The sequence below is a fragment of the Agelaius phoeniceus genome, chromosome 4 (assembly GCF_051311805.1).
Source record: "Agelaius phoeniceus isolate bAgePho1 chromosome 4, bAgePho1.hap1, whole genome shotgun sequence".
Taxonomy (NCBI): Eukaryota; Metazoa; Chordata; class Aves; order Passeriformes; family Icteridae; genus Agelaius; species Agelaius phoeniceus.
This window is the reverse complement of record NC_135268.1, coordinates 39,629,501-39,656,131: the sequence shown is the minus strand read 5'-3', so window position 1 is coordinate 39,656,131 and position 26,631 is coordinate 39,629,501. Positions and strand designations below refer to the sequence as shown.

The window sequence follows — 26,631 nt, the reverse complement described above, 5'->3', positions numbered from 1 at the left end:
TATGATTTCTGTAAAGTAAGGCTTTTCACAATTTTTTAAATAACCTGTAAATAACCTACCTGGCTGTAGTAGGTCCCAAAACACGCCCTTTGCAGAAATGTCTCTGTGGCATAAGGTACTCTTGACAAAAACATCCATGTTAGCAAGGTAGCACATGAAGATGCTGCAAATGGATCTCATGAGCTTACGGGGAGATTGCTGCCACCCTGCAGCCCTGCTGTTACACAGCCTTCTCACACCACTACAGCTCAGCTCCCGCACTCCAGCACCACTGGCAATCTCATCGGCATGTGGGGGCCCTGGACAAACAGGATAAAAAAGCTGCATCAAAGGCAGCACAGCCAGCAGGCTGAGGGAGGTGATTTTGCCCCTCTAGGCTGCTCTGGTGAGACCCCACCTCAAGTACTGCATCCAGCTCTCTGGGACCCCAACACAGGAAAGAGTTGGAGCAAGGCCACACCAGTTGATCAGAAGGATGGAGCACCTCTCCTAAGAGGAAAAGCTGAGATAGCAGAATAAGCAGAATAACTGGAGTTATTCTGCCTGGAAAGGCGTTAGGGTGACCTCATTGCAGCTTTCCAGTACATGAAGGGAACTTACTGGAAAGATGAAGACTATTTAGAAGTGCAGGTAGTGACAAGACAAGGGGAATGGGCTCAAATTGAAACAGAGTAGGCTTAGATTGCATATTAGGAAAGAATTCATTACTGTGAAGGTGGTGAGGGACTGGAACAGGCTACTCGAGGAAGCTGTGCATGCCTCATTCCTGGAAGTTCAAGACCAGGTTGGATGGGTCTCTGAGCAATTTGGTCAACTGGATGGTGTCCCTGCCTATGGAAGGAGGATTGGAACTACGTGATCTTTAAGGTCCCTTCCCACCCAAACCATTTTATGATTCTGCGAAATACTAACTGTATTTGTGGGCGTGGGCCTCGGTCTTTGCCGAGGGTTTAGCTCTTCCTAGCCACAACACCGTTTCCGTGACTGCAGAGCCCGATGCCGGGCTGCGGTCAGCGCCGGGCCCGGCCCGGCACGGCTCGCACCGCCCGCAGGCAGCGGGGCCACGGCCGGGCCGTGCGCGCCTGCGCCGCCGGCTTGGAGGCGGCGGAGCGGAGCCGAGCGGGGCCGGGCCGGGCGGCGATGGCGGCGGGACGCGGCGGGGACTGGCAGGGAGTGACGGTCGCACTCCTCTTCCTCGGTGTGCTGACGCCGGCGGGCGCCGCCTCAGCTGCCGCTCTGCCTGTAGTCATCAACACCTGGGCGTTTAGGACGGCCGCAGAGACAGGTGTCCCGGCGGGGCCCCGGGCTGCTGCGGGGCGGGTGGGGCGGTGCTGTGTCTTTCGGGAGCGCCCTCCTGCTGAGGGGCTGCCGGGCGGACCCGAGTGTTGGTGCTGGTTAAGGAAGAACGAGTCTCTGAGGCGTGACTGGGCTGAAGCGTGACCAGAAGGAGCGGGCTGTGCCCCGGCTGCCAAGCGGCGCTGGCTGTCGAGCCCCGGCTCTGCTCGCCGCGCTGCCCCGTCACGGCTGAGGGGCAGCCCCGCTGCCGGCGCGGAGGTGGCGGGAGGCGCCCCGGCCGGCTTGGAAAGGGTTATCCTTCCTACGGAAGGGCCCAGCGCCCGAGCTTGCCCGTCCGTCTCTGTGCCGCTAGGAACCTGCGAGCAAATGGTTTCACTTTCCACGATGGGAAGTAACGCTAAAAATCCCGACCAAAAGCCACAAAAACTAAAGAGGGGAGTTAGGAACTGCGAAAAAGCTAGATCAAAGACATGCTTTTGTTAATAATGTGGTTTGCACTCTTGTGCAGTGTTATTTAAGGTTTTGTTGGGTTTTTTTGGTTTTTTGAGCTTCCTCTAAAGAATTACGTAGTTATATTTTTTCTTTGAAACTGTTGTTTGGTGATGTGTTATGGACCGTCAAAGCAGGCTTTCCTATGGCAACATACATTGGCTGTGAATAGTAATTTTTAAAGACTTGCAGATTATTTTATTACAGCCGAGTTGTAAGCAACCCCTTACTACAGAATGCTTGCTTGTGAAACGAGTTACCAGTAAAGCCTTTTAATGGTCAGAAATGAAATACAGTCATGAAAATTGCAAGGCCCTTGGCTTTGCAGCTTCTGAAATCCTGTGCTAAGGCTTAAAGGTAATAGGTAATACAGCAACAAAGGTAATAGGAATCAGACAATACTCATCACACTGAAGTTTGTAATAGAGGCAAGCATATGTGCAGTTTGATGCATAGTATTAAGTCTTATTTTTTCCCTGGTGCAGGCAACTTCATATAGTACTTGTGAAGCATCTGTGATGATTAGGCTTCTTGGCATATGCTGCCTCCCCTGTGCTGGGTCTGTCAGGTGATGGAGTGCCAGAGCCAGCACAAATTGGAGTAAGCAGGACTGTGATTGTCATTGGCAGCAATCTCAAGCACCTTAGAAGATGTTGCCTGAGGTCCATCCTTGTGAAATCCATCTGCAATGCCTTCAGGCTCAGTGTATCCAAGCCATGTCGTTTGACACGTCTGCAGTGTCTTACAAAGCTGCACCATGATCTAGATTCTGAAGAATGGAACACCAAGGGTTGAACAGGACAATGTAGAGCCTTAGTTTCTTATATATAATTTTCATTTTGCTTTTGTGCTTACATAGTTACTGATGTAGATTTATACCTTTTTATTCTGCAGTTGGACACTTAATACTCTCATACAAAGCTCTTGAGAGCAGCCTTTTTTTTGGCCTTTTTTTGTTCTTTTTTTGCATTGGAATATTTTTCCCCCCCCTCTTTCTTCTCCCAGAAGGCTTTAAACAAGTGGTGATAAAGTAATGATTGGTTCTGGACAGAGAAGGGCATTTGATATAGAGAGCTTGTGATAATGGTTAATAAATAATACCTCAGTCAAAAAAAAAGCTCTCAGTCTTTCTCAGTCAGAAATACTAATCAGATACGCAAGGAAAAGAATATTTATAAAAGTGAATAGTGAATTTAGAAAATGTAACCAATTCTTTGATTATATTTATATTTTGACTTCATAATCTGTAATTTATAGTTTACTGCTTTTTATCCACTTATGTAATGCACCTGCATCATGTCTATCTTCAGGCTGCAGTGGAAACTCTTTTCCCTAGTGACATTTAATTATTTGTGTTGATTACAGCTTGGAGAGTATTGGAGTCAGGAGGTTCAGAGCTGGATGCAATCGAGAGAGGCTGTGGTCAGTGTGAGATCGATCAGTGTGATGGGAGCGTGGGGTACGGAGGAAGCCCAGATGAAAGTGGAGAAACAACTCTGGATGCAATGATTATGGATGGGTAAGGAAACTGTACAGAGAAGAGAATGATCCCTGCCGTTATAAACAACTCAGACCTCAAGTGGGAATGCATTATAAGAGTTTTATTGAGAAGAATAAAAAAGTTCACAAGGCAAAAGGGACAGTGCTGGGAGCATGGCCGAACACCAGAGGCTCATCTGGCAGCTCCGTGTTTTATACCCCTGGTGTTCCATCAGCTTGCTGCATATTTGATTTGATTTTACATAGTCTCGCCCCATGTCTCCTCCTGGGTGCCCTCACAGTTTCATCAGTGTGGTCCTCAGGGCCATCACTGGATGAGTTCTGCTGCTTTTAAGGTTGTGTCTCAAAGGTTAGGCCAGCAACAGTCTGTCCGATGTGAAACTCACAAACCCACACCACAACACACAGAACCGTCCTCACAACCAGGCCACTGCAACAATATCAACCACAGCACATATCACTATGTCAATATTGACATCATAATATTAATCAGCAGTATAATTAGTAATACCAATTCATGCAACACCAAGTGAAAGCCAACTTCCATTAACTTGTTTCTCACACCTGCCACTTTTAGCACACTTAAAGGTTGTTACAGGATCTTGGTGCTTTGGGGCTGACTATGGGGCAAGCTAACTTGTGGAACAAGGAAAAATAACATACCTGATTGTGGAAGAGTAGGAAATTACTCTTCACTTGTAGTGCATTAATCCAGTTCTAGGTATAGCAGCTGAAACAGATGGTTTGTAGCATTGTTAGCTTTCCCTTTGCATTCAGTCCATAAATATTTCACTTTTGGAGCAATTGTCTTCAATAATTTATTTGCTGTTTGAAGCTGTCGTGATTAAAAAGTAATTGCAAATATGTGATTCATGTTATGAGTTTATGTAACAAAATAGTTACTCTACTGAAAATATTGCTGTGAATGGAAATACTGTTTCTTGAGTGACATCTCCATGCCTGTGAAAGGAAACAATATAGGTAGGAAGTCTTTCCTTACTAATGTAGTGACATCTGTCTGTGGCATAAAACAATTCCATGCCTGTGAAAGGAAACAATATACGTAGGAAGTCTTTCCTTACTAATGTAGTGACATCTGTCTGTGGCATAAAACAATTGAAGCATTACGGTAAAGGAGCAAACTTTTTGCTTTAGATGAGAATAGATTTTCTCTAGTAAAAAATGTGCAGTTATTCTTGTAGTTATAATAAGTTTTAAATATTCCTTGTTTCCAGCAACACTATGGAAGTTGGGGCTGTTGCAGATCTCAGGCGTGTGAAAAATGCGATTGGTGTAGCACGAAAGGTCATTGAATACACTAAGCATACGTTACTAGTGGGAGAGTCAGGTAATTATTCCTTTAACTGTTTCCAAGTCAAACCCTCATTTTAAAACACTTCATAATAAAATTGCCATGTTTTCATCTCGGTAACACAGGTAGAAGAATTTCTTGACAATCAAATCAATCTACTCAAATAGTTCAAAAGTGTTTATTCTTTCATTCTGTGTCCATGAAATAGGTTTATTTTTAGACAGAATAAATAGTTGTATGTTTTTTTCCATTAGCTTAACTGCAAATACTGACTTGTAATCCCAAGGCTAATATCACTGATATCCAAGTTACCAAACATGATTTATTAAAAGTCACTATAGAAACTGTTAGATGTAAATGTTGCATTTAAAACCAGTAACTTTTTCTATGGAATGGCAGAATTAATAGACACTGGAGTTAAATTCTAATATTTTGGTATATATTGAGTGTGATTAGTGTATTTCATAGTTTAAAAGTATTAGTGAGAACTTAAATGTAAAAAAAGCTCAGTAAAGGTTGTACTCCCAGGCACAACAAAAGAGCAATAGCAAATTGGAGGATTAGTTGATCTTTTTAAATACAGGCTGCTGTTGGTAGAATAGTACCAGTTTAAAAAAGAGCTGTTCATTCCCCAGGGGTGTGTGAGTGGTGAACAGGTTTCTTGGCTTTTAAGAAGCCCACTCTGAGCCTCTGCCTGCTCAGAAGGAAATATGCAGATAAGTCTGAAAAATGACATCTGAGCATTAGTGGTGATTCAATTGCTTTGAAATTGATAAGAAAAGATAAAATATTCTTGAAGTAATTAGCAGGTGCAAAAGTAAGTACATGAGCAATTTTTTGATGGAGTAAAATGGAACAATTTTGGGAGGTGAGGATACAATTTGACTGAAGGTCTGAACAGAGAAACCTGTAGATTCTATTTAATTTAAGGCAATTGACCATGATGATAGCTTTTCTAAGAGAAATTTCACATGTAGTGCAGAAAAAGAAATTGGTCAGGTGTTAAATAGTGGAGGGAGAAGTACTCCTAATACTCATTTGCCCCTCATTGCTAGTTACCACAGTATTTTTGAATTTTAATCAGGAAAATGAACAGAAAGGATAAGGAAAATGAAGAAACAGAAGGATTAAAGTGCTGATTTTAGACACATCTTCCAATCTAAGAAGGTACCTCTTTGCCTACTGGAGGCATGTGGACAAGTTTATTATGCTGAATACTTACTGTCAGTGATAGCTTGCTCAGAAGAAAACACCTGGCAGTAATGGCAAAAGAAAGATGTGAAAGCTAAAGTTTCATCTGAGTAAAAATTTGAGATGGTATTTAATGTTAATGAATTAATGAAAACAGTGGAGAAATTGAGAAAGACTATTTCTTTTGAAGAAATGTATTTTTTGTGGAAATCAGAACCTGGGTAAGAGAAACTCTGATTGTCTTCATCAGATGAAGATGAATAAAAGGAAAATCCATATGAACCTTCAAACTGGCATGTGAGAGAACAAAATAAAAATACTTGTATTTCTAATAGAAGTACTTTTATTACAGAAAAGATAGCTAGAACAGTAAAATCTTTTTATATAAATGCATGTAATCTCTGTAGGCATTTTTTATTCAAGATGCAAAATTAGGAACTCTGCTTCCTGGAATAAAAAGAATGTTTCAAAAGCTATGAAATAATTCTTGACAAACATGCACAAGCACAATTTTATCTTAGGAAAAAAAAAAAACAACCCAAAACAACAACAAAACCCCCAAATTCTGCCTGTTCATTCTATAACTATTTATTTAAATGAAGCTGTCAGTTTTCTTTTCCTCTGAGTGCTGATACTTGTGTCAGTTTTTAAGAAAAACATAGAAAAGCAGTCCAGAAATAATTGAAGGCTTCTCTTAATTCTTGGACTGGATAAGTTTGTTCAGCTGTGTATTATAGTGACATTATTATCAAGGATTGATAATATAAATTCAAGCACCTGCACCTAGCAACAGTATCTGTTACTGGGTAATATCAAAAGTATCTACAGCTAGAAGATGACAGAAGAGTTGATCTTTTTTCTTTTTCTTTGCCTAATGATAAGTCATTCTTAGAAGTGTAGCATTCTTTCGTTGCTTGTGTTGGTATTCCTTTTGCTCTCTTGTCACATACTATATTAATTTTCAAAACAAGGAAGCAGTCACTTCTAAAGCTGCTAGGACGAAGTGTAATGTGATGTAAGCTGGTGGATTGCTTTTTTCAGGTATCAGTTTTAATGGCAAACATAGTGTTATGTTATTTATATTTGATAAAAATAAAAACTTGCTTTTTAGGGAAAATACACTTATATTTGGATGACTTATTTGTGACACCTAGGCTGTTCTTGCTTCATACTCTTAATTGTGTCCAGTTGATTGACAGAGTTGAATTTGTTTCTCTTTCAATGGGAAAACTTTTATGTCACCACCTGTGAAGCAAGAGTTGGCTACTGCAGTTCTACATCATTCTAATGGCTGAAACTGCTCCCTGAAGATGTATTTCTCATCTCCAAAAAGGATGTCGAATTTCTTGATTTCTAAAAAAGCATAACATGAATACATTATCATAAAACCCATAAAACTGTGAATAAATCAGTGTTTCTTTTTTATTTTGTTCTTGCTTTTCAAGCCTCCCTTTTTGCTGTAAAAATGGGGTTTCCATATGAAGACTTAACTACCCAGAAATCCCTTTCGCTGTATTCAGAGTGGCTTAATCAAAGCTGTCAGCCAAACTACTGGAAGGTACAGTGCAGTGATGGCAGTGAAGGGGGGATTTAAAAAGTCAGTAGTCCCTCTTCCTTTCATCTTATATTGCAGTTACCCGTTACATGTGAAGAAAAAGAATTTTTGTATATTATACAGAAAAAGCTTAGTATTACTAAGCACCTGCTAGACTTGGGAGTGTATGTGTCTAGTTATTATTTCTTAGCTCCTGCTGCTTTTGACCTTGCTGCAGCAGTGTTTTGGTGTGGGAGTTAATTAGTTCTTGATTGGGACAGGACTTACCAAAATAAACAATGCATGCATTTTTTGATGCATGTGTAAATTTCTGAAAAAAAATCTTACAGTAATAATTAATGTCTTTAAATAGTTTAGAGGCATTTTGCAGACCTTTGAATACATCAGGTTAGTGCAGATGTCCATTAAACTTGCCTGTTGTGGTGAGCTTGGCTTGTTTTTTGAATGGGGCTTTTTTTTGCTTGGGTGTTACAGAATTCTACATGTTTGTACACTAGTTTGGGGGTTTTTTGACCAGTCAGTTGAGCAAAAGAGAGTCCTTAATTTGAACAACATAACTTGTCCAGGAAAATCTTTTTACTGTATAATACCAGAAATCAGTCTTTATTCATGAAGCAAAACAATTTTTGGGATCTCAGTACATCTCTGTGGTTTAAGTACTGGACATCTAATGCCTTTATGGTAGATTATAGCTATTGACTGCAATATTTTTTAATTTATCTGTATTGAATATGTTATATATTCATCCAAATCACCAACTAATTACAGAATGTGGTGCCAGACTCTTCAAAGTCCTGTGGACCGTATAAACGGCGTGAAGAAGTAACTTATAAAGAAGAACAGACCAGCTCACAAAGAAGTGTTCATAACCATGATACTATTGGTAACAACTTTTGGTAACTCTGATGCTGATCTTCTTTTCCTCATTCCTCTAACAATTAAATCATACTTATTTAAAGAAGAGTATTTAATATAGGAATTATTTTCTGTTTATAGGGGTTTCAAGATTCTGTTACTTATGTGTTAGGATGGAGTGCTAAAAGTAGGATTTGTTTTTGTTTTTTTCAAGTTCACTGGCTGCACAGACACTTGCTTCATTTTTTGCCATTAACTCTTGTTCATTGCCCTGCTGCTTTTCCCATAGATAGCTTGGCATAATTGCTTGGGCAGCTGTGGATGCTTAGGAAACTGACTAAGTTTAAAATAATTATGTTTGTCTTGATTATGGTGTACTGTCAGACCAACTTGAAAGGCCTTGCAGTGGTAGAAGTGACTATACCATTAGTCATTTTGCCAACTAAAAGCAGTGTTTTTCACACTCCTTAAACTTAAAAAGTTTGCTTTCATTTTTCTTCTGTTCTGGCTTTCTTCTAAATCAGTAAATTTCTACAGAAACTAATACTAAAACAAATTAGCAGCAGTTGGCCCTAAAACTTCTGAGAGTTTACTGATTGAGGATTGTTAATTGCTAAGACTGTAAGTTGATTAATGAGCAGATCAGACAAAGGACTAGAGCAGTTACAGGTTCATGTCTTTCATATCTTTATACTTCATAGTCTTGAAACTTGCAATTTTGGTTTAGTTTGGATTTTTCTAAGTTTAGCAATAACTTTCTGTCTGATGGTCTTTATGATACGAAGAATTAACAAGTTGTTAATGTCAACTAAATAAATGTGCTAGTAGTGTTCCTGAATATGTTTTGTTCCTGTTGAAAATCTTAGGTATGGTTGTAATTGGTGTGAGTGGAACCGTTGCTTCTGGGACATCTACTAATGGTGCAATCCACAAACTTCCAGGGTTAGTATCTCTGATTTTACAAAAAAGCTTTTTTCCCCACCTTGTTTCCTATGTTAAACTTGTCATTGGGGCTTAAAATGTTTACCTGTAGATCACAAAACTTTTTTTGTGCACTTGCCATAAATCCTAATATTGAGAAACTGATTCAGTTGCAAAAGTACATGTTGCATTTGAGGGAATGCTTGTTTTTCAGCTTGGTTAATTCACCATATAGAGGCACAAACAACTGGCACAGTTGTGAGACAACTTGTAAGGCAAGGCACCAGGGACAAATAAGCATTTTGGAGAGGCGCACAGTCTCCTAAGAAATGTACATAAAATCAGAGCCTCAGGCTCGTGTTATGTCTTTGAGATGCTTTTTCTACGCAGTTAGGATTATTGTCAACCAAGTCAGACAACTTCTGGATTTAGCAACAAGTTATTGAACATATTAATGTCCCCAGCTGCTTACTGTTGCCCACAGGCTAAAGCTCACTGGCTTAACTATTGTCAGTATAATAACAGACAGTTATGCATTGGCGGTGGATTAAGCCTCGGGTCAGTCAGCTTGTCACAGATCATTTTTACAGGTAGTTTTAAGACAAGACTTTTGACTGCAGTGAATTGACCTCTTTACCTGTTCTGTTCTCCTGTGGGTTTAATGCTAAGTCAGCTGGAGGCAGTAAGGCTGACAAAGTTTGGTTCTTATTTTCCATTGTTCACTACAGGCGTGTGGGAGATTCTCCAATAGCTGGAGCAGGATCCTACGCGGATAGTACCGCCGGAGGAGCTGCAGCCACTGGGGATGGTGACATCATGATGCGCTTCTTACCCAGGTTTGTCTTTAGGGCAGACTTTGCTAGATTTCTGCAGCAAAATGTGGACTCAGCAAATGAAGAAATAGATTAAAAATATGGTCTGACTTAGTGGCTGCTGAAGTGGGAATAAAGGAAGGAGTGGAAGGGGAAAGAATAGTAGCAGAACCAAGATACCGTTTTGATGTGTTTTAAAAGAAGAGACTTAAATATCGTGATGACAGATCCCTTAATACTGCCAAGCTGTGAGCAAACAGGCAGTGGGTAATGAGTATATTTCCAACCTGTATGCTTTTTAGCAGAATCGATTAGCTTTCTTCTCCAAAGCATTTTGCTTGTGGGAAAGTATCATAAATTGTAGAAAGGATGAACTGTGGGTCTCAGCTCACTCAGGAGGTATCACTGCAGCAATCCTTGGTAATTGCATCTAATTTGAAACTGAAAGAGGTGTTTTAGTGTTGTCACAGTGGTTGCATAAACTGTAAGAAATGTCTCTCTTCGTGAGCATCCTCGTGGGTCGGTCTCAGCAGGAATCAATTATGGAAGTCCATGCTGAACATAATGGGCACTGATGCTTGAAGGATAATATAGAAATGGCCTTCATATCACTCAGGCAACTTCTCTGAAACTTTGGCAGCCAAGAAAGCCTGCTGGCTGTTGCATATTTACAGATGTTGTCAGTGAATTTCAAGCTGTTCTGAGTCGGTCTTTCAAACACAAGGCAGTTGACAACTTCATGAATTATCTATCTTGTCATACAAGATACCAAGATGAGTAGTGAGTTTGATCTCCACTATAAAGTTAGTCAGTAAAAGCTTAGATTGCACTTAAGCAGCCTGAAGTGTTTGTCTGTAATGCTTAAAACATTTAATGTTGGCACCAGTGGGTTAATTACCAGACTAGGTGGTTAATTACTGGTTCCTTATAGATAAAGATTTTTACTAATTCCATGATATTTAGATATTCCCACATGAAAACAAAGACAAGAATTAACCTCCCAGAAGTGAAGGAAGTGTCAAATAAAGGGCAAAATTGTTAATATTTTCTGTATGTCCTCATTGAGGTGGTAACTTCTTGCTGAGTTTTTGATTAGTCAAGAATGAAATACAGCTTTATATCAGATAGTCTTTAGATAACTTGAACCTTTTTGATTGTTAGAATAAATAAATCAAAGATAATAGGGAATCTCAAAATGCAAGAGTTTTTCTTTTCTGTGGTACTTTGATAACGTATGTAATTAATGCAATCTGTAGATGTCTTAGTGTAATGAGTTTGTCTTGGTATATGCATCTTTCATCAAAGCATAAAATGTTGTTTGCTTGTAAGTTATGTCATGAGTTATCATTTAATCTTCAGGTTCTGAAAGAAAATGGCAACATACCTCAGGACATTTTGGAAATGCAACTGGTTCATCTCAAGCAATTTCTTTCAATATAAAGGAAATTAATTTTGATTACTCTTAGAATAAGGAGGCTTTTTTAATCATTTTGCAAAAAGTTTGAAAGTGGCTCAAAGTCCTGATCAAAACATGGTACCTTCATATTCATAAAATAAAGAAAATCTGTCACTTTTGATGTTTTCAGAAACTTAATTTTTTTCTGAAAGATTTTTTTAATGCTTACTGAACTCAATAATTTATCAGTAATGTAATACTGAGTTTTCCTCAAAAAATTATCTTGACATTAGCCTTTCTGAAAATTAGCAATTACTTCTAATGTTAAATCAAATCATGTGATGAAAAGTAGAAGCCACTAAGTCTTCTAAGCCACTGCTCCTTGCAGTTTTTTAAATGATCTTTTGCTTAGCCTCTTCTACTGCAAAGGATCAGAGTTCTGTCTTGGTTTGACCTGCCATAGAATGATACATGGTATAGATGTTATCTTGTAGTCCCTTTTAGTCTTGTTTTTAATTGCTTTTTGTGTACAATTTGAGTAATAATTGCCAATAAGAAGTTGGCTTAAAAATTATCACGTGTTTCCATTATTCAAAGAAACCAGTGTCTCTTCTGTGGTATTTTAAATTATGTAACCTAAATATGGCTAATTTTCTGGGTATGGGGTTGGGTTTTTTTTAGTTACCAAGCTGTGGAATATATGAGGATGGGAACAGACCCAACAGTAGCCTGTCAGAAAGTTATTTCCAGAATCCAGAAGTACGCTCCAAAGTTCTTTGGTGCTATCATTTGTGCCAATACAACTGGAAGTTATGGTATGTATATGTATTTTGTTGGGCAGACAAAGGTGCTTGACCTAACTAGGTCACTGATGTACAAAACTGAGCAGAAGTTTTTAAAAAGTCTTTAATTATTCTTTGAAGACTGCAGCAGTACTGGCCATTCACAGTATGGAATGCTGGTTAGGAGGGCAGCTGTGTCCTAGTGCAGACTGGAGATAATTTAATTTTGCATTTTGATGTCTTAGACTTTCACAAAATTTATGGAAGTCTTAACAAAACCCAAAAATATTTACAACCTTCATTTGTTTTCCTGGACTGTATATGATTAATTTGAAGGTTTTAAAAAAAGACTGCTTTGCCTTCCCTAGATATGGCATAAGGGAGAGAGAATATGAATGTTAAGCATAGCTTCAAAGCGATCTAAGAGTAGTCATTTTCCCAGGCATCTCATTAGTGAACTCTTAGATCAGTGGGAAATACAATTTGCTAATCAATGTGGATTATTTAGTTAGACTGCTTTGCTTATCTTTGATCTGCTACTTCCTATAGTTCTGTGTTTAAGAGATTAGTGTTGAAGGAACTCATTAAATTAATCAGGATTGAAAGAGAGAGAGATTTTCCTGACTTGTGTTACTGTTTTGAATTGTACTATAAGGGCATTAATTGCACTACAACAGCCAGCAGTATTGTATTTTAACTTTAAAATTAAATACTTTCAAGATGTCTTGGGTTAAACATTTTGTAAAAGAATAATTATACCACTGTAGTAGAATTAGTAACTGGATCTTTAGATTATAAAATACAGTGACAGAGAGACTAACCCCAAATGTAGTAAATTAGAATCTTGTTTTCTTTTTTTCTTAGGTGCTGCATGTAATAAAATTCCAGGATTCACTCAGTTTCACTTCATGGTTTCAAACCCTCTGCTAAGTCGACCAACTGAGCAAGTAGTAGACTGCATTTAATTCCTTTTGTCCTGTTAGCATCTCAACTTAGAAGAGGACAGTGCTAAGTTCCACCAGTTATTACTTCTTAAAAATGGTTGTTTCTAGCATTTAATGGCTGTTATGGTCTGCTTGTTTTCCTACGAACTGAGTAGCCAGAAGTGATGAATAGTAACCATTGAACAGGCCCTTTGCCTTGCCATTTAAAAATATATTTGTCAGACATTTGGAATAACGGGCTGGAAGTGGAACTATGACTCTACAGATAAAATTTATGCTGAGAATATTTAATTGTCTTTCAAAGATTTAGTCAAGGTTTTCTCTTGAAAAGAAAATTGCATGAAAATGCTGACATGCAAGGAAAGGGGCTTGAGGAGTAGTGGAGACTATTTCAAAGCTTTAATGAAGAGACAAGAAGTCCTTATGGACCATTCTCACTTGTTCCACAACAGCTGAGAATACATTTGAATAGACAGTACATGCAACCATCCCTGGTAGTACAAACCTTCAAGGAATTTTGGTTGACTGACTGGATGTGAAGACAAATGATTAGAAATCATCCTGTCACCCGTTTTTTGTAGTGGAAGTTGTGAACCATAATCACAGTGATTTCCTTGTCAGTAATATGCTGTGCACTCACCCTGTCTTACAGCACATTAACCTCTGCAAAGGAGCAGTTATAGGCCTAGAGTGTGACAGTTACCTATAGCTTTGGGTTTTGTCACTTTCTTTGTCTAGAGACATCAGGATTCATTTGGAATAGAACTTTAGCATAATGAGGATCATTCCACAGGTATTTGTAGATCTGTTTGATCATTCTCTTAAATTGGTGGCTTACTGATTTGATGGAATCGTTGCTAAAATCAAGCTAAGAAATGGCAAAAGAGGAGAGCGAGTAAAAAGAATGTGTCTTGTCATTTTGATTATTCTCTGTCTACTTAAATAAAATCATTGGGTAATAAAAGCACACATTAATGTATTAATAAAGTCATTTAGATGCTTGTGTACTGTGCATTTGATTAATTGTTGCTTTATGTTTCAAGGTGGTACCTTTAAAAGCTGGAAATAAACCATTCAAGCTGGAATGGCTATGTTTAATGGCTTGCTATTGAACTTCACCAACAAAGTGATTTACTCACTTCTGTCACTGGATCCTCAGAGCATGTTGTAGCAGTATTCACTGCAGGCCACAGAAAGCTTTTGTCAGAGAAGCTCCTACTGAATACATTTGTAATGGATTAAGATAAGTTTGCTACCTACAATCCTTCTTCCATGGCTGCTCTATCTTCAGATAACTCAGGCAGTCAAGTGAAAATAGATTAATAAAATCCTAGTGATTGCTGCTTTGAAGATTGCAGCATGGATTATGAACATAGAAGGTTCAGTACTGCGAGCAGAGCAGTAATGTCTCAAATTTCTGCAGCTGAATTCTCCAGGATTCATTTCTCAAAGAGGTTTGGGAACATCCATAGCTTGCTTTCTAGAGTGCTTTTGTCACTCTGTACTAGCTAGTCTATGCCACTATGTTATAGTGCCCTGTAACAGTGTATCTTGAAGTCACTGTTACAGTGCAAACTTCCTAAATAGCTTAGCTGTGCTGGCTGACAGCAGCTGAATGTGAGCCAGCTGTGTCCAGGTGGCCAAGAAGGCAATGGCATCCTGGCCTGTATCAGCAATGGTGTGGCCAGTGGGACTAGGACAGGGATTGTCCCTCTGTGCTCAGAACTGGTGAAACCAGACTTTGAGTCCTGTGTCCAGTTCTGGGCCCCTCATAACACAAGGGGGTGAGTCCAGAGAAGGGCAGTGGAGCTGTTGAAGGGTCTAGAGGGTAAATCCTAGGAGTGGCTGGGGGACAGGGGTTGTTTAGCCTGGAGAAAAGGAGGCTTAGGGGGAACCTTACTGCTCTTTACAACTGCCTGAAAGGAGGGTGTAGCCATGTGGGAGGCAGCCTTTTTATCCAGACTGCCAGTGACAGGACAAGGGGAAATGGCCTACGCTGTGCCAAGGGAAGTTCAGGTTGGATATCAGGAGGAGTTTCTTCACTGGAAGGGTAGTCATGCATAGGAATGGGCTGCCCAGGGAGATGGTGGAGTCACTGTCTCTGGAAGTGTTCCATAAAAGACTGGACATGGCACTTTGTAATATGTTTTTTTTTGGCATGGTGATGTTTGATGAAAGGTTGGACTTGGTGATCCTGGAGATCTTTTCCAACCTTACTGATTCTATTATTCTGTGAAAATTACTTGTTTCCATGAGACATAGGCATTAATTCATATGGTTAGATAATATGGGTCTCTCTGTGGTGATGCATTAGTTATAAATGAAAGGGTTAGTTTGTGTAAATTATTTTGATATATCATTAATTTGACAGTATATTAAATCATAATATTAAGAATGTACCATTCTGATGTTATGGACAGAATTCAGAATTAGAAAAATAATGGCCTTGGTATTTTGTCTTAGAATATTTTTTTAAAGGTTGCTAATGATGTTCTGTTATGCTTAGCAGACACAAATTTTTTTAGAAAAGACATCAAGCACAGACTCCTCTCAAAAGTAAGCAAAAACTATTAGAATCTGTTGGGGTTGCAAAAAAGTATTTTACTGTTTTCAATTTCAGTTTTTACTATCCAACTTTTACAATACAGAATATGAGGATTTGTGATTTAGTAGCTCAATTGAATGCATCTGTCTGTAAAGCTGTGGGGCTTTTTAAAGTTCATTAGCTTCTTTTTAGCCATTTTTTATCTGTTTCTAAAGACAGAAAAAGAATCTTTGCTCAACTGTCTGACTAAAAGTGAACTATGCTCTGTTTTTGCATAGCATCAAATTGTTCCTTAATAAAGCAATCTGTGTGTACCCTGGCAATGTTTTGCATGCACTTACTGAAGAAAGCTTCCCTGTGATTTCACCATTTGTAGGTTACCACTGAAACACATTCTTTCATTTGTAGCTGCCTCAGTCAGGAATAATTCAGTTTTAGAGAATTCAAGATTGATTTTTGGATGGAATCTACAATGCTATATAAACTGAAGTGAGTCAATCAGCATTTGAGTTTAGTTTATCACGTTGAGTTTAGTTTATCACGTGACTGTTTTAACTACTTAACAGTGCTGTTCATTGTTGTTTTGAAACACAGACAGTGTGCAGGATTTTTGTGCTATTATCTATAGTCTGTTATATATATATAATCAGTTATACTGTTAAATTTACTCCAGCTCTAATATACAGCAGGTACATTATATATTAAGTACTGAAGTACAAATGTTTTCACTGGAGGGTCTGCTCATTCCTCCGCATAGACTCCATTAAATTTGCAGCAAGATCTGAAATATTCATGGAGCAGAAATTAATGAATCTCAGGATTTTGTGACTAAAATTGTTATTGTTTAAGCTGCTGAGTCAGAAGGAAACATTTATGTTTGTGCATTTAACAACCTTAGCTGTGTTTTCATTTTCTTTTTTTTCTCCTGACAGTTGGAATCAATGTAAGTAAATACAGCTGCTGATGCCGTGCTGTCTCGGTGTGATTAGCTCATACCTTTACAGTGACAGTGGTGGTCTGTGAAATAAAAGCAACAGCAACTTCAAAGGCTTCCAGTTTAGGGACTCCCTGCTACTAGTGAGGTTTTTTTTTCATTTTTTCTTATAAGATAGAGAAAAAGCTTTACAAGAAGTTTTGATTATACTTTTTCCAGGTAGAGCTTTATAAAAGGAATTGTATTGTAAATGTTAGGGGGTTTTATTGGTTAAAAATGGTGATTTTGTTTCTCTGCATAGAAAAAAACCTGTCCTGTGTTAGATGAACAGGAAGTTTCATATTTTCACCCTTGCATACTTGCCAGCCGGACTCTAAAATACATTTTGACCCTAATTCTGTTTGTTGCTATGCTATGATTTTGACTGCTGGTGTTGTGTAATTACATAGAAAGCAGTGGCTTTGCCACTTGAACGTAGCTGAAAAGTTGTGTTGTGTTTTATATTTCTAATTTCTAAACATTTATCATTTAAAGATCTGGAGAAATAAGAAATTCAATTTAGCAAGAAATCATATGGCATTGTTTTTTTTTTAATATTCTTATGTGCAGATAGGAAGACCCAAACTTGTTATCTTTTCAATACAAGTATAGAAAGATTGTTATAGACCTAACTCTCCCAAACAGGAGAAAGGCTTTTTCCCCTATAATCAGAAGAACCCCAGTGGTGTTTTTCCTGTTCTGCCATTAATGGTACTTTATATTTTCTTCAGATCTGTAGTTTGTCAGTTTATAAATGTTTTCTTTATACTAATTTTGCTTTCTTTGCTGTCAGCAGACCTGTCATAACAGCTTTCTTGACACATGCAGGCTATATCCATCCAGGTTCAACTGTTGCTCAGATTTCTTTTTGAAGTGTACTTCATGCATGATGTAGACTGTGTTATAGTATAATTTTGTCATGCAGTATTTGGCAGGGAGGACTCAGTTCTATATGAGATGACCTTTTAAAGGTGGCATAATTACTGAAGCAGTAGATTACAGTATTGCAGCAGTACATGTTTAGAATTATACTTAGCGAGATCATGAATGCTTATTGTTCATAAGTAGATGCTTGATGGCATATGTGGTTATTTATTAAATACAGTGTGACAGGCTTTTTGAAAACAAAAACAGTTATGCTGCTAGCTTAATGCTGCTCCTGGATAGATATTGTTACAAGAAAAATTCCAAGACAAATTATCATGGATCATCTGTGAGATTTGTGGTTGGGTTGGCAGGCTGATACATAGAGAAGTACAAAGGAAATGAAACTTCCCATAAATTAATATTTTTATCTGCAGCATTTTTCATGAGCATTGGGTAGCAATGTAGAACTGACGATTTCCTACTTTCCTTGTGTAATAATTTCTTTAGATATGTGGGGTTTTTTCCTGGAGGATTTACAGTAATAGATGTAACAAAATATTATAGCTTAAAAGGATGAGTGTAAAAGGTACTATAAACAATTTTAATTCATATGCAGTCAAGTGTGTTTTGTTAATCTGGTTGTTACTGAAGACTAATTTGTATGTTATGTGGTAGAAAATAAATTACATTGGAGTAGTTGCAGTGTTAATGAACTGTAACTTTTGACAATCCATCTGTACCCATTCTTACAAATCTGCCAACATGAAAAGTCCTGTGATCTCACTTCTCAGCTAGAGTTATGACAGATCTTGTTAGTGCTTAGTGAAAGTGCTAGCCCCAAAAATGGGTCTTAGGGGTAACATCACTTTGCTGCATGAGCTTAAGGGTGTAACCAGTCTTTAACTGATTTCTGCATTGCTGCTTCTCCCTGCCTCCTGTATCTCTTCACTAGAGGTTACTGTTCCTATACCAGGACTGGTACATGCTTCATTCCAGATCCAAAAGTTTAGCCTCTCTGACATCCCTCTGCACTTTGCACTGAGAATAGCATTTGCCTGCACCCCATTCCATCAACTCAATTCCCATCTAAGAGCTGCAAGGAAAGGCTGCAGGGCTTGCTGGGGGAGCATGCATTAAGTATGTATATCATACCATCATCATTCCTGTTTTGAGCTCCAGGAATCATAGTTACAGCAGTGCCAATAAAATCCACCAGAAGCAACTGTATTGGACAAGGAAGAATTAAGTGTTAATAGCAATTAATAATGAAGGGCTGAAGACAAGATTATATTTGTCCATCTCTCAAGGATGGTTTCAGCTGAAGAAAGATTTTGCTGCTCAAAAGGAGCAGGATGCTACCCACATCCTCGGTAGGATGTGGGTAGGTAGCTTGCTGTCTACCTAAAAAAAGTAATTTTTTTCTTTTTCAGAATGTAAGCAAGCTGTTCTGTTTTACTTTAGCCACACAGTTGCTAATACTAACAAGGTAGAATGCAGGAATACGCAGTAGGGCACTGAGGAGCATGGGAAACTATCCAGCTGGTGACAGCACATTCTTAGTCTGGCAAAAGAAGACTCTTCTAAATTTTCCTGCAGATTGAAGTAAGGTGCCCGTCTCTCTGCAGGTTTCATGATTCAACCCTCTGGCTAGAGGCCCATCTACTGTTTTTCCCCCAATACAATGCAGTAAAAGATATGAAAAATCAGGATGGGCATCTAGTATTCTTTTTTTTTCTTATCAACAGGCTATTGTCATATTTCCCTTATTCTCTCTTCTGTCATGTAAATACTTAATTATCTGCCATAGGTTTCCCATTTTCAGGATGGGAAAGTACAGAGTCCCGTATAACTTTCAGATCACCTTCTCTTTGTTAAAATATGAATTTGAATTTCTGCTGACTGAGGAGGCTTTACAGCTTCAGAATAGCTGCTGCTACTACAATGCTTTATGAAAATGTGAGCACTATGAATTCAGTCTCCTTGACTGGCTATTTAATTGAAAGTCGCTGTGAGATGTGCTTTGTGTTAACACCGCTGTGTTTGGACAGACTATGAGATTGGATTCTTGGGGAGTTCTGTCACGGGGATGTCTGGTTACTGAATCACAAAGAGTTTTAGGGAAGAGACAATCACCAATATGCTCAGTGGAGCTATGATAACATCTGCAGGCACACTCAAGAATAGAGCCATAACCCTGTAACTTAATTTGAAAAATCAAGACTCTTTCATACTTGGGAATAGAAGTTTGATCTCGCATAAAGTTGTACTTTTATAACAATGTAGTTCCTCACTATGAGAAATATAAGTGCTAATGTCAGATAAATATTCCAACTGTCATTTATAATTATAATTTTTGCACTTTGGTCAGGCAGCTATTCATAATATGCCAATCAGTATTGAGCTTAACCATTATGTTCTGCTTTGTACCTAAAATTTTTTCAGATTTGGCATTTGGGAAGAACTTCAAATGCATACTGGAAGTTCAGGCAATGTGGTCATCCAACAGACTATCTCATGTACGTGCCTCTAAAGTATTTCTCACACATATAAAGTATTTCTTGCAGCAAATAACAACATCCCTGGATAATACAGTACTACTGAAGCCTTTAGTCTCAGTATTCATTAAAAGTGCTCCAAAAAGGGAAAAGTTGCCTTTTCTTGGGAAATTCAAAAAGAGACCTAGACACTGGAGTACAGCATTTTAAACTTTATTAAGACCTCAGTACTTTGTAGCAGCTGCTGCTTTCTATCTTTGTAAGTATCCAACATCTGTATGTGATTTTGGTAGTGGGGTTGCATAAAACCAGTAGCTTCCACTGCTAGTAAGATAGCAAGCCCTCAAGCTCAACCCCAGGGCCTTGTTGGATGGACCTGCTGGTCCACCACACTGAGTGCTGCTCAGCAGGCAGGGAGTTTGTGCATCTGTGGCTTGTTGCCTTTCTTTTAATGACTGTGCTATTATGTGTGGAACATGAAAATCCATGTTCAAATAATAACCTGCCTAATTATCCTAGAACGCTGAGGCCAAAGAATCTTTTTCTCCTCTTTTTCCTTTAATAAGTATCAATTCATTTATACTGGGTAGAACAGCTTCAGTAAGAAACATGAGATGATGAGGAAGATAGCATGTGAAGATCTGCTTCTTTAGGAAGATGGAAGATTCCATAAGGATACACATCCTTACCCATGTCTGTTCCTGTCAGTGCTGGTTAGGTAATGTGTGAATCAGCACATACTGATAACCAAGGCAACCTCCAAGCCACACCTAAAATGTAGAGTAGATTTATTTAATTGTGAACCTTGTTCACAACACAGGGCAGCAGAGACACACAGGGACAGAAGCTCCTTGGGCTTAGCTCATCCTGGTGGGCACCAGGAGGGTCTCTGCCTGTCTTACTACTACAGAAGGCTTTGTGCATCTCCATGAGAGTGTGTTACGGTCACAGGAATTCCACTTAAAACAGGCAGAGGATAAACCACACCAGACATAATAAATGGGCTTTTTTTCCCCCAGACTGACATTTTTAGCAATCCCAGCTGCAAGGTCACTTTGAACAAAACTATTCCCTCCTCCTGACCACATCTTCTGGTTTTAACCCTTTCCTCCCATTCCTTTACCATCTGTTAAGCATTCCTTGAATACCAGCAGGGCTCAGAAACAGACCAAATTCCTGAGTGATTCACTAATAAAGCATTAAGGCAACTTTCTGGTAAAACTTCTGACTACAAGAATTTGCTGTCAGTGTGGTTAACTTCCAATTTCTTACATTTTCATTTTAACAAGTGTCTGTTCCCAATAATGTTATGACTTAATAGTGAATGACTAACAGCATCCATATCTCATGGCCTCAGAATTTCAAGCTAGGTGTTCTTTTCTCACAGAATAAGTAAATGTTATTTTCAAACCAAGTATGTGAGACTACCAGCCTAGGCACAACCCCTTTCTTTATGCAGTCCCAGTTTCAGGTCTGCAATCCTGTGTGTGGAATTTACAGTTTACAAATTTTAATATTTTTAATGATGTTCTGGCAATGTTAGCAGCTTGTCCACAGGAGAACCATTTAGCAGATATCAGTGTATTCTCAGTAATTAATTAATTAATGATCAGTATATCTTTCCTACATCCAAGAATGTTTACTTCAGCCTTACTTAACAGGGTTATGGAAATGATGCTTCAGGGTGAGCTATCTGCTAAAGCAGTGTTACAGCCTGAAGAGAAAAGTGCACACTGATTAAGACAGACTGCCATCTGTCTTAATCATATGGCCAAGCACTTTTGTAGTGGAAACAGCTACATTCATTCATTCATTCTTATTGCCAGGAATAAGCGGGAATTGTTTTATTTTCTTCTGCAATCTGAGTATGTATTTTCCTGCATCTTGGCTGCCTCAAACTCACACCTTTATGAAGTCTTCCAAAACTTCTGGAAAAATTGTAGTTCTAGCTGACCCAAACAAATTGCTGGACTTGTTTTTGTACAAGAGAAGAGAGTTAGGGTCATCTGGCAGGCCTGCAAAGAAATTATATAATAAATTACTATTACTAAAATGTATTTATCATGGTGGCAAACTTATATGCGAATAGACATTATGAAAAATTGAAGGTCCGATCTTTTGACCTTGCTGTTCTTTTGCAATGCAAAATCCTTTTATTATTTGCAATATCTAGGAAACAATATTTTCAGTGGATATGTACAGTATTCTCTAACTTAGCAGCTTTCACAAAAGCAAGGTAATTACACATACCTCAATTTTAAATAGTTTCAGTTGGGTATGCTTTCATTTTCAAAGTTGATGTAGTTGTGCTTTTTTAGCACTTAACACTGAGTATGGCTGGTTCTTGACTCACTCATCCTGAGCAAATGCAGCCTGCTGCCAGTTGGTGGCTGAGCCTGCAGTTCTGCCACTAAAGGAGCAGAATCCAAGAGCTGCAGATTTTGTGTGTCCCCCAGTCATTCTTGCTCCTAGGAAACAATCCCAACCTCAGTTACAAGGGTTTTTTTCTGTTATTTTTTTTCAATCAAGCAGTCCAAACAAGCTCTAAATATAGTGTGAATATAATCACCTAAACTGTCATTAAAGACTCCTCTCAATCAGCAGAGCCTGTTAGCTGATTGTCACCTGAAACCTTGTAATTAACAACTAGTATTTTTGACAAAATAGAGAAGTGTAACTTGATTAATAGTGCTATCTCAGGAATGTTTTTTTCCAGTATTTATTACCATTAAAGCTGTCAGTCCTGCATACCATATCAATTTTTAAGACTTCACAACAGATGCAGCTAAATGGATATAAGATAAATAGGCTTTATCTGGCTTCTAGAGATTTTAGGAACAAAGTTCAAGTGCTTGAATTTTTCCATGTGCTTAATGTGTAGATATAACAATAAATTAAATTAAGTTAGTCCACCATGTGCAATCAATAAGGCTTTAAACTGAATTGAAAGTAATGTGTTCTAGGCAGCACCCAAATGTGGCTTGTGTAGAGCAATGAGGAGGAAACAAAAGTTTTTGAATTGCAGCTGTTAATCTTTATCAGGGACTGAGTTCAGTAGTACCTATTGTATTACATGCAAACTAGCATCACCTGAGATCTGCTAAATAAAGTTTTAGGATAGTAATCATGCCAGTTTTTTTCAGGGGGGAGTGGGCTCCCTGTATGCACTATAGTTTCAGGGCTTTATTCCCCTCACCTGAATTCCACCTTCTATTTGGTCCCAAAACTGCTTTTCTTCTTCTGTTTCAATCCATAACTAATCATTCCTGTTCTGGTTTATCAAAACAAATTATATTTAGGAAAATATTAAGAGTTGAAACTTCTGTACGTGCTGTAACATCTGCATATCTGAATAGTTTTATGGCACAAGTTTTTTCTATGCTTATGTCTCATTCTGCATTGCTGTGTCCAAAACCACCAAGTCGGGCTGTAGAGGGATACTTAGTATGGTTAAACCTTGCGTTGATCACCTGATCTTTGTCAGGGTTGGGCTATGTGGGAATCCAAGAATCTGTAGTAGCTAATGTCAAGAATACATGTTTAATGCATTTCCCCTGCAAAAGGAAAACGTATTTTCTGGTGTGTTTATGTGATGGTGAGGTTTTTTTGACTTTTAATTCCTTTTCAGAGGTTCCACGTCTCACAAAGATATAAAAGTTTCAAAGGTAATTTTCTGAAACCTTCTGTCCTTATTGTGAACTTCTTGTGTAACATTTTTGCTGCTTTTAGCATCTGACAGTAGTTTAAATTACTTACAGTAATCCTGAGTAATTTATAATAAAAGAATGGGGTATGATAATATTAGATATATTTGTTCTGGTCTACTTTAAGTCAGTCCATGTTTTTAAGAAATGCATTTGCTGAAAGCCTACTTTTATAGAAGGGTTTTTTGGTTTTTTTTTTTAATTGTAAAGCCTTGTCCCATTAAATGAATTTAGGCTGACTAAAATAAGTATATTCTGTTTTTCTAGTGAAGTGTAGCATGAGATACTGCTTGGATTTCTAGGTGAAACTATGGCATTGAAATACTAGGTGATGACTGAACCTTGGAAAGAAGCTGAGAAGTGGCAAATACAGTGCAACTAACAACTGCCTGAGAAGCAAAGGATAAATTATATTCTATGTGTACAGTAAAGAAAAAAGCAAGTGCATTGTTTTCCTAATTTCTTGTGCATACAAATGGATTTTAAGTTTGTTCATGCATTTTAGTGTTCAGTGCATTTTTTACTTTTATCTTCTACAAGGCTATGTATTGACTTAAATGTTATTTCTCAGTTATAATCAAAGCAAGTCACACTTTTATATTCAAGACCACTTCATGTGAAAGTACCATCCTTAAGAAATTTCCCAACCGCCCACCATCTTTGCCTTGAGTGGAACTTTGGTCAAATGTATTTTTCACTTCCATAGGCTCAGCAGTATTGCTATAGTAATGAGTTTAACTTTTATATTGCAAAGTTGCTCTTCAAATGTAGTCTAGATTTAAAACTGAAATTTACATTTTAGCTTGTTTATAGATAACTTGTAACTTTAGTGTTTTTCTACAGACATTTCAAAATTTTCATTTTTATGTTTAGGTCATCCTGAAGTTCTAGAACATATTTAGTAAATTAATAAATGCTTGGTTTTTGTTTCTTTTTAATAAAAACCCTTGGGGTTTTGCTGGTATAGAATTATTTATAGTTGAGAAATGTAGTCTGAATTATTTTTATGAGAGGTTATGCATTATTTTTTTCTCTTGTTATTCTTAATGGATATTGCCTTAGGTTTGAAATAATGTTAGCCTTAGCCAATATTTTGCTTTTCAAAAGTCAGCTAGCTGGAGCAAAAGCACCTTGCAAATGCTACTTAACTGGGGGCAGGTAACAAAGCTGGTGATCCTTGTGTTGTGCTGCACTGTTTTTTGAATAAAGCTTAAAATGCATTTATTTCCCAGTTTTCCCCATTTCAGGTGGTCTCTTCCATACTGCAGTGTCCTTGTCTCTAATAAATTAGGAAGGATTTTTTTCACATCAAATGGTTACTGTCACTGTTGTCATGAGTACTGTGGTTGAACAAAAGAAGTTATATTTAAAGAAAATAGCCAGAAAAAAATTCTAAATCCATGTTTTCTACAGAAGTGTAGGGTAGATGATTATTTAGACCACACAGACTTTTAGTATCTGACTTAGATTTCAGTTCCATAAGTAGTTGAACCAGTCAAATGGGCTTTCTCCTCTGCCAAAACAGAGCTTCACTTTCCCCTTCAGTGTTCCTAACTACACAGTTCATCCCACCTTTAAGTTAGGCTCTGCTGCTCAGTGTCGAGAGGTCTCTCTTTACTCTGCCATCTCTCTGTTAAGAAGATTCACCTAAAACCTAAGTATTAAAAAATGAGTAATGTTATCACCTTTTCATAGTATGATCATATCACATGGCTAATCGCTGAAAGACAGTCATGTTATTTGAAGTTGATTTTATAATAAAAAATTATAAATCATACAAACTCTGCAGGGAACTGCACTTTCTACAGCAGTGGCAATTCAATAAGTTAAGTAACTAAAGCACTAACTATGTTTAGACAATACTGTGTACACTCTGAATTCTGCTCACCCGTAAATGTGCTTGATGCATTTTTAATAAGCTTTCATATGGAAAATAATTTGTTGGGTTCTCTCCTTAGATTGGGTTTTGTTGTTCCACTAATATAAATTACAGAGCATTCCCACACACTTCTAAATTAATTTTGGATGTATGTTTTGAATATTCAAGTAAAAATTTGACACAATAAACAACCTTTCAGGCATCAGAGAAATAAAACACAGATGTGCAGAATATTAAGTTACACTGGATGATGAACTCTGCCTATCATCAGCAAGCTGAATTGCAGATAGTGCAAAAAGGTACAAGAGGCATTGAAAAGAATTTTAAATCTATAATGTTCACAGTTGCTGTGAAGTCTGTTAGAGACTTTACAATACCTTTTGATTTCATGTGAAAGATGCTTAGCCACTAATGATCAGTATTCATACAGATATTAAGGAAGGCATCCTCTGCCTCTTTGAAAGTCCCTGTCATTGAGCTACATGACTCTTATGTAAGTTTCCATTCCAGAAAAACAAGTGAGAACTAACACCTTTTTATGTAGGAAGGTGGATGCAGAATACCTGTATAATTGTAAAGGTCTGTAATCACAGTTGTGACATAGTCATGTCCCAAAACTTGACTGCCTACTTTTAGTGTAAATTTAGTTGTCCCTTAGTGAATTAATACTACTGTAGAATAGAATACTGTATTCTATTAATTTATTTGCTAAATTTGTATTGACATCAAATGGCATGCCTGTCTTTAACAAGTACCTGGTTAAAAAACTATGTTAAATAAGGGTTTAAAGGCATGAAACGAGGCATAAAAATCTGTTGATTCTAAACCTAATGGCACAAATTGGAAAATAAAAATTAATTTCAGTCTGAAGGGTATACTCTGCCTAAACTAACTTAAACTGTAACAGTAATGAAAGTGCTACTAATAAAGCAGAAACTGGTTATGGCATACAGCATTAGTATTTTCCGAGTTTAAAATTTTTACTCCACGACTTGTGTGACCTTGATTTGATCCTCTAAAACTGTTTTGTATAGCATCTCAGCTGAGTTCAGGGGCTTTTTGAGGTTAGTTCTGTGGTATATAAAACATGTTTTCAGCTTAAGGTGAAAGACAGG

General features: G+C 37.9%; 1 protein-coding gene across 1 annotated transcript; it reads left to right on the top strand.

Moving 5' to 3' along the window:
* Positions 1 to 981: 981 nt before the first annotated feature.
* Positions 982 to 14,138, top strand: AGA (aspartylglucosaminidase). Its single transcript, XM_054633044.2, has 9 exons — positions 982 to 1,285; positions 3,151 to 3,304; positions 4,521 to 4,633; positions 7,234 to 7,346; positions 8,112 to 8,226; positions 9,065 to 9,140; positions 9,848 to 9,955; positions 12,009 to 12,142; positions 12,974 to 14,138. Exons 1-9 carry the CDS (start codon positions 997 to 999, stop codon positions 13,072 to 13,074), a joined length of 1,203 nt encoding a protein of 400 aa, XP_054489019.2. The 5' UTR covers positions 982 to 996; the 3' UTR covers positions 13,075 to 14,138.
* The last annotated feature ends 12,493 nt before the right edge of the window (positions 14,139 to 26,631 follow it).